The 13,742-nt window shown below is 42.5% G+C and overlaps 1 protein-coding gene across 1 annotated transcript in view; it reads left to right on the top strand.

The window, feature by feature from the left end:
• SMAD9 (SMAD family member 9) overlaps positions 1 to 12,742 on the top strand; it is a 35,438-nt gene extending 22,696 nt beyond the window's left edge. The window contains exons 4-7 of the mRNA XM_040055338.2: positions 1,564 to 1,701; positions 3,514 to 3,735; positions 7,892 to 8,148; positions 12,504 to 12,742. Coding sequence (XP_039911272.1) covers positions 1,564 to 1,701; positions 3,514 to 3,735; positions 7,892 to 8,148; positions 12,504 to 12,647 — 761 coding nt within the window. The 3' untranslated portion in view covers positions 12,648 to 12,742. The remainder of the gene's footprint in view (positions 1 to 1,563; positions 1,702 to 3,513; positions 3,736 to 7,891; positions 8,149 to 12,503) is intronic.
• The last annotated feature ends 1,000 nt before the right edge of the window (positions 12,743 to 13,742 follow it).

Raw genomic sequence — 13,742 nt, 5'->3', positions numbered from 1 at the left:
TAATAAATACTTAAAGTGGCTCAACCTGAGCTTCAGTATATCACAGCACACGGCATACTGATAAGCATAATTTGCCTGTGTAACAATCAGGGATGGAAGGCTATCTAAAACAAACTGGAGTCACATCAAGAACCTTGAGTGGGATTGCTGTGACAAAATATAGATGTCAACAACTCAGGTTTCTGCATCTCATGGAATTCTCTGTACTCTCCCTGTAATCAGTGTAGGAAAACAGACACTCCTAGAATAAGATTCATTGCACCTTCTTGTATATGTCCAATACGCTGTGTCTGCAGGTTCCAATTTTTCTTTAGTGGGTATAAGGAGACATAAATGTGGCTAGTTTAGGAGTAGACATTAAAAATGTCCATACAACCACATGATTCTGTGATTATATTCCTTTCTGTAACTTATTTTCTCTTCCACCATTTCTAGATTTTGTTTTACTATTTTTTTGTTGGAGCGTTATGCAATCTAAGTGTTAGAAATATCATATAGTGTATGAAATTCCTAGGTCTTGAGCAATGCTTAAATAGAATAGAATAACATGGAAGATTCAGTGGTTGTCTCATGAGACAGTTCACAGTTATGCACTCTGGGTGAAGTTGCTCCATTTTGAGGGCCAGCTGAGAGACCCCAAACATAAGGGGGAATTTCAGTCTGGAACCAAGTTAAACCCTTCTTAAAGAGGCCCTTGGTCCTGCAAGCTTGTATATGGCTATAATTTGCATATAAGGCCATTGAGTTTCTGTTCAAATGAGACAAAACTACACATTTTCAGTGCTTATGCACTGAATGTTGACATTTTATAATATGAAAATGAAAGTCCTTTTTCATTTGGCTTTCCTAAGCCTCCAGCCTTTCTGGATAATCCCCACTATAGAGTCATCTTCCGTTTTCTAGCTCATGTTGCGGTAAATGAAACAAATCAGGAGCTGAGCAGTTGTGATTTGATACTTTTCCTCCTAATGTGTTTATGACATCTATTGCTCTTTGATGGGAGAGTGAACAAACCAGAAGAGGGACAGACTTCCCTTGTAGGGCAGAGGAAAAAAGAACAAGTCTGGAAGGAGTTTTGCCAAATCAGATTTCTATAGCTTTTCATAGGCTTTTTTTATGAAGAAAGAGAGCTTTCTTCCAGAGGATCAAATAAAGTTAGCTTCTGCTCTTAAATTGTCCACCTCTAGTTTTAAATTAAAGAGAAAATTCTGGAAATAACGGATGAAACTGCATTATTTTTTTATGTAACAACTGGTGTTAACAGAGAACTTGATTTTACATATGTCTAGGCCTGGGGAACTGTTGTGATCATCCCTCTCTCTTTCAAGTGCTGCATGTCCAACATGACAGCTTTTCCTTCCCATCTTTGCTGAACATGCAATAGTCTTAATCTAGAGACTGAAGGGAGGTCAGATTCAGATTTGTGCTTTTTCGAGTTTTCTCAAGCCGAACAATGCTGAAGTAGTAAAATACTCACCAGGAAAAAGACCAAGAGGAATTTTGTCAACATACTGACTTAGCTGTCTTTGTTCTTTCCCCTTTCTTTTTTCTTTCTTTCTGTAGTGGAAACTCCACCTCCACCCTACCATGCAAGAGAACCTCCAGGAATCCACAATGGACGATCAATGGATGCAATAGCTGAAAGTCAACTAGTGCTATCTTTGCCCAATGGAGGTAAATCTGCCGATGGAGAAGCTGAAAGTAAATAACCATTTGTACTATTCTTTAAGTAAAAATGGCTAAGAAAAAAAAAATTGTTATTTGCATGAGAAGGTTTAGTGATTTTATAATAATAAGTTTCAGGCAGTTTTGCAGTAAGGCTGTATGCTAGACTCATCCATTAGCTAGCAGGATAGGTTGATGTAATATTTCCCTGAATTATGTGCAAAGTTACAGATTTTAAGCCTTATTTGCATCCGTGGACTATTACAGTTAAAAAGCTGTTAATTAAAGCAAACACTGTTATCTACATTGTAAAGATAAACGTATCAAATTGAGGATGGTGGGGCAATATAACACACAAAAGCATTATCAATATCAGAACTCATTTCTTTATCACCTTCAGCCCTAGGTTTCAAGTACTTTAAAGCCTTATGATAGGGATCTTTTTACTGCGATCTTTGTATTAATGTTACAGTACTGGCTGGCTAGAAGAGAAAAGGACATGTTCTAGTGGAGTACAAAGATATTTTGACAGAAAACCAAAGTCTTTGTTGTCTTATAAGAGTTCTTTAGTGGGAGAGGCATTAATGGTAAAAGAAGGGTCTGGGGTCCTGCTTGCACCCCTCAAAGCAACTTGATGACCTCTCCAGCACAGTCTCTGCTACCTTTGGGCTAGTACTGGCTAGTACTGACACCCCCACCATTCAGAGCCCATTGCTGCAGAGTAGGAAGGGGAAATGGAGCTCCTCTGCTGACTTTTGCTTTGGCTTCCTGCTACTGCAAAGGAAAAATCACCATTGTTCTTCTAGTCCATCATATTGTGTTCTTAAAGAAATGTCATTTCTAGAATGAGGACTGAACACTGAACACACATGCACATTAAAAAAAAAAAAAAAAAAAAAAAAAAAAAATTCCAGCTGTCTGAAACAGCGAGGAGTGTGTATGTAGCATGGAACTGGAGCAGAAGGAATGTGAGGGGATAGTGCTAATTATGGATGGGGACACAGAAAGGTCAGATAATAACAAGTTATCAGACACCAATACTTTTAAATAAATTGTCAAGCTAGTTTAATCTCTTTATCACAGCCTACCATCCCTGATCACTATCCTAGTGAGTGTTAGTTGGAAGTTTGTTAGAGGTTGTGCACAGAGGTGCTCTGGGGGCAGGCAGGCTCACATGCCTGTGGTAAGCAGGCAGGATAAAGTTTCCTACTAATTCCTGTAGGACAAATGAGGCTCAGAGATTCTGTTACATTTTTGAGTCTTTCTCTGTCTCTGACTTAGAAAACCTGGGCAGGGATAGATCCAAAAGAAATGACCTTGCTGACATTTCTGCTTACGGTCTCACATGGAAGCGGAAAGCCTGAAAGTGTGCAAAAATTGGAGTGATTTATTACTTCTGAACTACAGGGTTTGGTATTAGGCTGAAGGCCTAATACCAAAAACTTGGCTCAGTTTTAACTTGCTTTGAGCCCATCTGTCATCCCTGTCCCCTGCTGGTGTGCAGAGCAGATGTATCCCTTACTATTTTCAGTGTATAGTTTGGGCCCCGGTTCAGCAAGGAATGTCAGTGCATTTGATTTAATGCAGTGGAGTTTCCACTTTTAAGAAGAACTGGGGCTCCTCAGAGGCTTAGAGTTAAGCTGGTGCACTAACCTTTTGCATGTTTGGGACTTCAGTCATAAAATCAAGAATCAGTGGAAGCTGCTGTTGAGATAAAGTATGACACAAGTGACGGTTTAGATGAAGAGAAGGGGGCCTGAGAGTGGGAGAGAATGAAAGAAAACAGAGAAAGTTTGTTTAAAAAATATTGCTGAAACCTGAGCAGCTGCTTAACTTTATTTCCTACAGACTTTCGGCCTGTTTGTTATGAGGAACCTCAACACTGGTGCTCAGTTGCCTACTATGAACTCAACAACAGGGTAGGGGAGACTTTCCAGGCCTCCTCTCGAAGTATCCTTATAGATGGATTTACAGATCCTTCAAATAACAAAAACAGGTTCTGCCTGGGTCTGCTCTCAAACGTAAACCGCAATTCTACTATAGAAAACACCAGGAGACACATAGGAAAAGGTAAGAGGAAATCCCCTCTCCCCGGGAATAATATTCAGAGCTCCGAAGATCCATGAATTGCATTAACAAACCTAGCTGATTCATCAGATGTGCTTGCCTTAAAATCAAACCTCTGACATTACTTCTGAAATGCAAGAAAAGCAGAGGATTCTTTTCTGACTGGATAACAATCAGCAGAGTAACTCCTTACAAAGGCTATTTACTTGGCCAGCAAAGAGAAAAATGTTGTTTATAGTTGTGTGTTCTAATTTAGCAGTATGTATTTTCATTTTATTTATTAGGGCTTCTGGCAACTGGGAATATTGCCATTGAAATGCCACTAAAAGGATAATTGCTGGTGCCGCAGGGCTGCTTCTCCTCCCACCAAATAACAAAGGGAGATGGATGAAACACTTAGTAGTTGAGTTACTTAGCTGAAGAACTCTGGTAGAATTGTGTTTGTAGCTTTCTCCCACTGCCCCCACCATTCCGATTCCCTGCTTTTTCAGCTTTCCACTAGTAAAACTGAGGTTATTATTCTCCCACCAGTGGTTGCTGGCGCAGCTGTGTATGCTCCACCTCTGGAGCATACACCTCAGGAGCATACACCTCAGCATGCAGTGTGACATGCTGCTGGTACCAAGTGTGAGGAGACCGCACCTGGACATGCATGGCCACACACACTTCGTCCCAAGGCTGTAGGGTTTGATATTCTTCCAGAACTTACTGTTGTTTGTGGTGGTGAGTCACAAGCCCTGTGCCAGCCACTTCTCCATGCAGATGAAGCTTTGCCTGTTCTGGTATATCCAGTCTAGACTCATTATCTTGCCAACCCAGCCTCTCACCAGTAGCTGCCTGGGAATGCATTTCCCACTGGGCTAATTAACTCTAATTGTTCCACTCCTATTATCTTGTCAACCTCACCTCATTTCCCAGGCCTAGAGCAATATTTTAATTGGCTCTTGATAGTCTAGTGTTGAATGACTGAATATGAGGAAGCTCTGAGACAAATACGATACAGTTTTTGCAAACAGCAGTGAACCTGAGGGCTGGAGCAGGCAGTGTTGTGCTAAGGCCTTGCGCTTTTCCCCGGAATGGAAAACCCTTATGTTGCAGATGCTACAAGTGTGTGCCATAGTGGTTCGTTGTGCAGACTGCAAATGTCTTGTACATCTAGTTCTAACTTACTTAGAAAATAAAGCAAAGTTTTACATCCTATCAGTGTAAGCTGTCAGAGGGATGTAGATCAAAGCTGAGCCTGGCCCTAAAAGAAGAACGACAAAAGATCCCAGCTGTCATTTGGCGATGTTACAGCCCGTGGCTTTCTGCCCCAAAAGACAAAGAGACAGAGCAGAAATAAAGTTAGGTAAATGCTAATGGTCTTCATCCATTTGAATGTGAAGATCTGTCTTAATTGATTAAAAGTCCTTTAAAGTCCTACACTAGGAATGTGCTCAAGGGAAAGGAGCAGGTTGCCCAGAAGAGTTTAATATATCAGAAATCCTTAATTTCACTGCTCTTCCCTGTTTATGCAAATCCTAAAAAAAGCATAGAAGTGGAATACAAGTGGCACCAGTGCAGGCTTGCAGAAGAGCACAGAGAGCTCCAGAAGGGTATAGTTCAAAGGCATGGTGGACAGATGAAAGCTGCTGAAATGGATACAATTGTCTCATGTTAACGCGGGAGAAAAAAGAGTGAGTAAACAAGATTAGCTCAGTAGGATAAGGATATGTGATTGAATTGTCATCTAGTGTATCAGCGTTAAACCATTTCCTGGAAATACCACATCAAAGCTAAAAACAATCCAGAACACAATGCAACATCTACGAGCAATTGGACCTGTTTCAGCAGTCAAACTTCAAGGACAAAAAAGGAGCTTTTGATCAGTGTCAAAAAGATGTGGATGCTTGGAGACTGCTGAATTTTCAGTTTCTGCAGGGAGCAATGAAATACCACCAAAACATATGGATGTGTGATTTGATCTTCTACAAATATGTATTTAGCTGCTTGGTTTCCTTTAGGGTGCTTTCCTCCAGTGAATGAATGCTAGAATAATAGGAATACACACTTGTTGTATTTATTGCCTTTAAAATTTTCACAAGAGAAAAACCAGTTTGTAACCTCTGCTTTCAGAAGTGACATTGATGTTTTGTTATTGTAGCACAAAGTTTGGGCAATGGCTTTGAAAGCATTCATTTTTTTCAGAAAATGGGTCACTTAATATTCTTTGAAAACCCAGCCTTTAAAATTTTTCATGTTAGCATCCTCTGTAGTGACCCTAAATCAGTAGCTACACCTTAAGATTTGAAATGTGGTGCACATTTATGTCCTTATCCTTCTCTCCCTACCCTCTGTTTTCGCTTCATCTTATTATTTCAGAAAGCTATATGGAGTCCATTAAGGTCCTTTCTGTCCTTCCCTTTTATCCATTTCCATGGGAAGGAAGGTCCAGCGCTAGCAGTCACAGTGTGCAGCACCCCAGAGTGCCTGGTGCAGTTGGAGCTGATGCTTTCCTGTGGCTGCTCTTCGCAGTGCAGTACCAGAGTGTGCCCCGAGCCACGCCCCTGCCACTCGCAGCTCATTTCAGATCTTGTGGGTGCTCAGAAGTCAAGTGATTGCTTGAAGACAGACTTTAAGGCTGCCATCTGAGTCACCCTGGAAGATTATGGGAGAGTGTGTTTTTCCCAGATCCTTTTCCCACTCAACCTGCTTTCTCCCGTGTCATTCCCACTTCTGTTTAGAGGTTGGTTTTGTCCTAAGGATGTGCTGCCGCCCCTTGTTATGACTGCAGAATGATGAACAGACTGGGAATATATATAACCAGTCTTTGTTTGTGTGAAAGACACCCGGAATAAAACTAATTACACTGCATTATTAAAGCACAGTTACCAGTACCTTTGCAGGCAATCTGCTGAGGCTCTGTGAACATTTGTGTGTGTTTGAAGGGCATACCTAGCATTAGAGAGGGAATTTATTTTTATTTAATGGTGGTTTTTACAAGAACAAAGAACTGAGTTCTTCCACCTCTCTTGGCCATGGGAAGGTTCATTTCCCCTAATCTAGCCATGGGAAGAGTGACTGTCTGGGCAGTTTCACAAGATGACTTGGCCCCCTTCAGGTTGCGGCTTCATGCTTACGTTCAAGCAGTCACACTTGCACTGACGACGATCTCACAAGATCTCACTGAAAGTAAATTTTGGTTTGTTTGTTTTTAAGTTTATCAGCTGGTTCAGTTCCTCAGCCTGGACAGCAGCCCAATCCTCAGCTTTTGCTGCCAGCATGAAAGCAGGTGTGCCAGCAGGGGCAGGGAATGGGAGAGCCTTTTCAGCACCTGCACAGACTTCCATGGCTTTAAGCTGGCTCTGAGCCTGCACTCTGTAGCAAATGAAGTGAACCGTCTGGTCACAGTGCCTCTCTCCATCTATCAGCTAGAGAAGGCATCTACACAGTTATCATCTTACAGATGATCCCCAACTTCAAGGTTGCTGAATAAGGCTAAGATAAATTGTCCCACCAATTCAGGTATGTGTTCGTGTAAGCAAATACCTTTGGTGGACTGGAGTCTTTGAAGGGATAGAAGTGCTTCCACCGTAATTTCCTGAAGTCACAGTCACAATTAGAGTTAGTATTGGTAAGTCACTTGGGCACTGAAAAGTTCAGAAGGAAATCAGTCATTTTCTTGCTAAAGGTCACTTGGAACAGGATCTGATGAGCAAATCACATCATGTAAATGCAAATACTTGGTTCTGATGTGGCAGATAAAGCAAAATACATGAAAGCTATTTTAAGTACACACCGTGCTGTGTTTTAAATGTATGACATAAATGTAGGATCCTGTAGTTAAAACAACAGCGCACAGTGAAGTGGGTCTTGGCTAGTGCACATTTGCTTAACAGCAAAAATACATTTAGCTGTGCAATGCAATAGTGATTTTTCAGTTCTTGGATAGTTTTGATTGATGTTTAGGATATGGTTGGCCTGTGTTGATATTTACATATGTGTATTTTGTCATTAAGTACTATGAGGTTGGGTAAAAGTAAAGCAACTTGCACTGAGAAACAAAGATCCTGGGAGGATCCTGGGCTTGTATGCCCAAGCCGGTAAAATAATTAATTACTGGCATAAAGTGTGTTATGAACAACGGATAAGTAATATGTGTTATATTTGGTTTTTCAAGGTGTTCATCTTTACTACGTCGGTGGGGAGGTTTATGCCGAATGTGTCAGTGACAGCAGTATTTTTGTGCAAAGCCGCAACTGTAACTACCAGCATGGTTTCCACCCAGCCACGGTCTGCAAGATCCCCAGCGGCTGCAGCCTCAAGATCTTCAACAACCAGCTCTTCGCCCAGCTGCTTGCCCAGTCAGTCAATCACGGTTTTGAAGTGGTGTATGAGCTGACCAAGATGTGTACTATTCGAATGAGCTTTGTTAAAGTAAGGATTCTTTGCTTTCTCTTGCATCCTTGCTAGCTTTGGTGAAAAACTAGATCACATCAAATCCATTCCAGGGGAGGATATAGATATTCAACTTTCGAATAGCAATTCATACTGCCTGTTTTCCAGAATTGCCTTAAACTTATAGGTGTTCAAAATCAATACCTTTTGTGGTCAACCCGAAAATCTCTTAGATTACAAAATTTAGGTATTATATAGGCTCTCTGTGGAAAATTGGCAGAGAAGCATGGTGGTGTTCCCCCACTGATAGTTCAAAAAGCTCAACTCATATAAATGTTGTAGCATGTATCTTAGGCAGTTGTGATCTCTCCTATTGTTAGTGGTTTGCAGTAGAGCTTGATAAAGCTGTTGATCTGGAAATAATGTCCTTATGTATTTAGGCCAATTTACCGTCTCACTAGTACCATAGACTAGTATATATTGTTTTAATCAAGAAACACTGGGTCCTATTTCATCCCTCACCAAGCCTGCAAAAAATTGTTGTTGTTTGCCATCTGCCTGATCCCAGAAAAATAGTCTTACTTTCTGATAACATTCATTGGCCAGCCACACAACCAGAAGGACTTCTTGCAAGCAGAACAGAAAACCCAAAGGAACATTTGACCTTCCCCCTGTTATCTGGAAGAGACAGGAGGCCACCAAAGCCATTACTGTTCTGATGTCCTTCATATCTGAATTTCACAGTCTGACTGCTCTGTGAGAAATCTATCAGTCTTTGTGGGACTTCCTGAACGGCCTTCTCACCAGAACGAGATCTCTCAACTCCTTTTAGCACTTAGGATTTATTTACATGCCTGTTGTAGCATCTAACCCCCGAAGAATGGCAAGTGTTTTGAGACAGTTTCCAGATGATGCTAGACCAACTTCGCTATAGTGCTGCTGAAGAGAGCTGGCAGCAATGTTCAGCCTGCAAACTAGAGCAGTTGCACCATTAGAAGCCTGCAGTCCTGCTAAGTATCATAAAAATGGTTTGAGTGTGTTCCTTTGTCTTGCAGATTTGTTTATATATAAATGACTGAATTGAGATGATTGAATTCACATCTAAGACTCTAAAAAGTGCTTGAGGCTCAAGTCCAGTTTCCTCAAGTTCTAGAGAGTCAATAAGCCGAGCCTTACATATCTTTCTGGTCTAACTTTTTCTAGCCATCCTTGGGGACCCATCTTCTTAAGTCTTCAAGATCATTAAGAGTACCCTGTAACCTCTCCCAAGAGTCCAAGCCAAACCTCCATGCCCATGACCATGCTGTTGCTTTGTTCTTGGGAGGGAACTGATATCTTGTTCACATACAAGCATTAGGGCAAAAAAAAAGAACGCAAGAAACCCAACAAACAGTATTTTCTTTAATGGAAGACGTGAATGGGCATGTTGTTTGTAAAGGCAGTGTAGCCAGTTACACAATATTTTCATTATCTCAGTGATTCAGGGGCAAGCTCTTTGATGTGTTATCTGCCTCCATGCCCAGCATGGCAGCAGAAATGGTGGTGTTGATGCACTATATAATGCTGCTGCCATATTATCACCTTGCTTCGTTGAAATAATACCAGCTATTATTGTGCCTCAGGCACCAGAAGACTAGTGCAAGAAGTTATTTTGAACTCTCCCATGGCGTCTGGAAAATTTCTATGCAAATCTCATCTGGGCTCTTTCTTCCCGGCCTGCAAATACACTTTACGGTATTCAGTCTTCCCAAAATCTTTTCCTCCCCAGGAGTGAGCCCTCCTGTGTTCAGTCTGGGGTCAGGAGTAACCCTGGGTGTTGGGGATACGGTGCCCAGAGAGGCCTGTTGTCTGTCAGAGCCACAGTACTAGAGAGCCCTCGTGTGCAGGGTAGTCCTGTGGCTTCTCCTGTGACTTGTGCCCAGATACTGCTGGTCACCTACAGCCCAAAGGGCTGGTGACCCTGCCTCTGACCCCACCAATGCTTGAGCTACCAGCTGGGAGGCAGGCATGGGTAGGGACAAAGACATGAGAAACTTGCCAGGACTGTGGATCTTCTGGATGCAGAGCATGGGACAGAGGGAGGTGAAGGTCTTGTCCCCTCTGATGCCCTTTGTGCACCCAGAGAGCAGCTGAGAAGAGCTCAGATGTGGGTGTATCTTCAGTGAGAGCAGCTTCTATCCACTGAGCACTGCTGATAACCAAAGCAGGATGGCTCTTGCCACCTCTCCACAGCTGAAGCAGCTGAAGCACAAAGGGAAGAGATGAAGAGTTTCAAGCCAAGGTCTGAACCCAGCACAATCCCTCCCATATTTCCCCGGGTCTTGGGGGTAAGGGGAACAGCCAGACTCTGGGACACTCTGGGACATGGACCCCAGGCTGGAGAGAACTGTTGCCCACAGGGAAGTGTTGGCAGGAGCAGCACCACTGCAGCTTTGAAAGTCATACTCACTTCATTCCCTCATTAAGAGGACTCCAGCTCTGGGCTCCTCTCAGTCCTGGGGTGAAGGAGGATACCTGCAACCCAAGAGTGATATACAGGGAGCACCGGGGTCCTTGCCTGTCCTGGCATTTCCCCTGGGGGTGCTCCAGCCAGAGACAGCGTCACTGGAGTGTTTGGGAATTGCCAGCAGAGGGAGATGGCAGTTGTCTGCCAGGCTCCCCCAAATCTGGCATATTGTGCTTGAATCCTGTAATTGCTGTTCGTCTGGATTTTCTGTCCTGCCTGTCAGCAAGGTGTGCCAGCTCCTCTGGTACTTGCTTTTCTGGCTGTGTATCTTCACTGCAGCTGAGTACTTGTGACTTCACCATCTCAGAATTCTGACTGCTGGCATTTTATGCAAACATTTACAGAGCATCAATCCGAGGTTGTACGAATGTGGGCTCTTTTTAGTCTGATAAATGCTCTGCAGGTCAGAAAAATGATGCCTGATTGGAAGTACTCTTTGGGCTTTTGTGGGTCCATATCTTACTCTTCTGCTTTCTTTCCCCTTTTCTTCATTAATTAGCATTGACTTTTATCCAGACCACTTATGGTAACGTCTCATTTTAGTGTTGATCCTAGTTTTCCTGCTATCATCTAAAGAAGTGGCTGCTCTGGCAGCCTCAGTTGTCTGAGCTGCTCTAAAATTTTGGTGACTTTGACAGCCACCAGTCTTAATACACTTCCATGTCCTTTTTTCATTATGAGAATACCAAGTTGCCTACCTATCATAATGACAGGTATGACTTAGTGTCTGATCAGCATCCCACAAGTGAAGATCCTCATCCTGTGGTGGGACCATGTTTTGCACATTGCCCTATGGAAATCTGAGTTCAGTCTGCCAGTGAGACAGCTGGTGAGCTGCAAGACTTTGGGCTGTGACTCGCATGCCTTGTGTTGCTGTGACATCAGGCTGCCTGCTTAGCACTGCTTAGACACTGTGCCTGCTTGAATCATAGCATATGCTGAGTTGGAAGGGATTCATCAGATCATTAAGTCCAGCTCCTGGCTCTGCACAGCAGCATCCCCAGGAGTGACACCCATGAGCATTGTCTGAATGCTTATTGAATTCTGTCAGGCTCGGTGCTGTGACCGCTTCCCAAGGATGCCTGTTCCAGTGCCCAGCCAGCCTCTGGAAGAAAAGCTTTTTTCTAAATTAAACCTGCTCCTTGAAGCATGGGTACTTCAGGTTTTCTTTTCTCCCTGCCAGCACCCCATCTGAGCATCTTCTCTCAGATTCTTCATTTCCTTTATCTTCCCCAAGAGAGCTGGAGAAATTACTGCAGGACTTCCCACAGCAGACAGCTGGGAACACTTGTTGGGAAACAGGACATGTACAAGGATAGAAGACCTGTGGAAAATATTTACACATAGGCTAAGTATGATACATAGGAACTGCTGAAAGTTTCCAGAGGTTTCGATAGATACTTAGAAATTCTAAGGTCTTAGACTCACAGGATGAATCTCTGCCAATACATGAAGCAGTGCTCAGGACCATTTCTAGTTCCTTTTAATGAAAGAGGCTGGCCTGCTTTTTGTTGGTGCCAGACAGCAGACTGCCAGACGTTCCTGGGCATGTCCCTGGGGTGTAAACAACAGGGACCATTCCCCATGGGCTGTTTGCAGGCAGCCAAGCTTGGAAACAGGCCTTTCCATGCCAGTTGTTCTCAGCACCTGGAAGTGTGACTGAGATTTTTAATTTAATAGCATCAAGTCCCTGGTAATTATGATAACAATGACATTAAACAGGAGCAAAATTTCTAGAGAAAATTATCCCTAGGATAAAGCATTAAATCTTGGGAACTTGGGTGGTGGACTATCTGTAGTTGTGTTAGGCTATAAGCACTGGAGTTGTGATTTAATATTTTGGGTGTTTTTTTAAAAAAACCACCTCACTTTTTGGGTCCTTTTATAGGGCTGGGGAGCAGAGTATCATCGCCAAGATGTTACAAGCACGCCCTGCTGGATTGAGATCCACCTGCATGGACCATTGCAATGGCTGGATAAGGTGCTGACACAGATGGGCTCACCTCACAACCCCATCTCCTCAGTCTCTTAAGAATCATCTCTAGGATTCCCTTAGGATGGATGCTATTGCAGGCAGTGGCTTATAGAATTCCCATGAACAGAAGCTTCTATATGTAGATGTATGTAGATGTAAATATATCTATACATAGTCTACTCTTTCTTTCTTTCTTTCTTTCTTTCTTTCTTTCTTTCTTTCTTTCTTTCTTTCTTTCTTTCTTTCTTTCTTTCTTTCTTTCTTTCTTTCTTTCTTTCTTTCTTTCTTTCTTTCTTTCTTTCTTTCTTTCTTTCTTTCTTTCTTTCTTTCTTTCTTTCTTTCTTTCTTTCTTTCTTTCTTTCTTTCTTTCTTTCTTTCTTTCTTTCTTTCTTTCTTTCTTTCTTTTCTTTCCATTTTGTGGTTTCTAGTTACTCTAATGCCAGTACAGTAAATTTAGAAATTCAGGTATAACGTATCTGTTCTCTAGTACAAAATAAGCCAAATTCCTGCAAAAGTGTCAAACATTTCCTGTGAGCATCTTCATTCCCCAGCCAAGCCAGTAAATGGTGCAAATTCCCAGCACTTTCACGTGGGTTCAGAAACCTGGCTGTAGCTGTTCCTAGTAGGTGAAATTCACCCCTCTGCAGGCAACCAAAGTCAGATCTCTGTGCCATTTATATTCATCTTACATCCTGATTTCAAGTCCAGAAGAGGACCGTAGGTGGTACACAGGACTTATGCATAGATATGACTTTTATCAAGTGAACTGAAGGACTAAACTGCAATTCCAGTCTCTCTTCCTACTGCAAAGCACGATGGGACAACTAATCCCCTGATGAGCTGAGGCACACCCATCTCTCCTGGGATTTGGCAGGAGGAGGGAGCCTTCAGGACATGCTCAGTGCAGGAGCCTTATCTCAGAGCATTCTGGACAATCTGAGTAGACTGATACTGTTAACACAGTAGGGTACGGTACTGCTGCACTGAAAAGCAAAGAGCTCCTAAGAAAAAAATAGTAATTGAAATATATGCCCTCGAGTTAAAAAAACTAATTAACTTCCAGTGCTTTTTTGCAAAGTACATAAATACTTGCATATGTGTCTGGCATGTGAACTGAATCCTATCTACGCTACAGTACTGATGTAGTTTGTT

The sequence above is a fragment of the Hirundo rustica genome, chromosome 2, assembly GCF_015227805.2.
Source record: "Hirundo rustica isolate bHirRus1 chromosome 2, bHirRus1.pri.v3, whole genome shotgun sequence".
Lineage (NCBI taxonomy): Eukaryota > Metazoa > Chordata > Aves > Passeriformes > Hirundinidae > Hirundo > Hirundo rustica.
The sequence above is the reverse complement of the archived record's forward strand: the minus strand, read 5'-3'. Positions and strand labels throughout refer to the sequence as shown.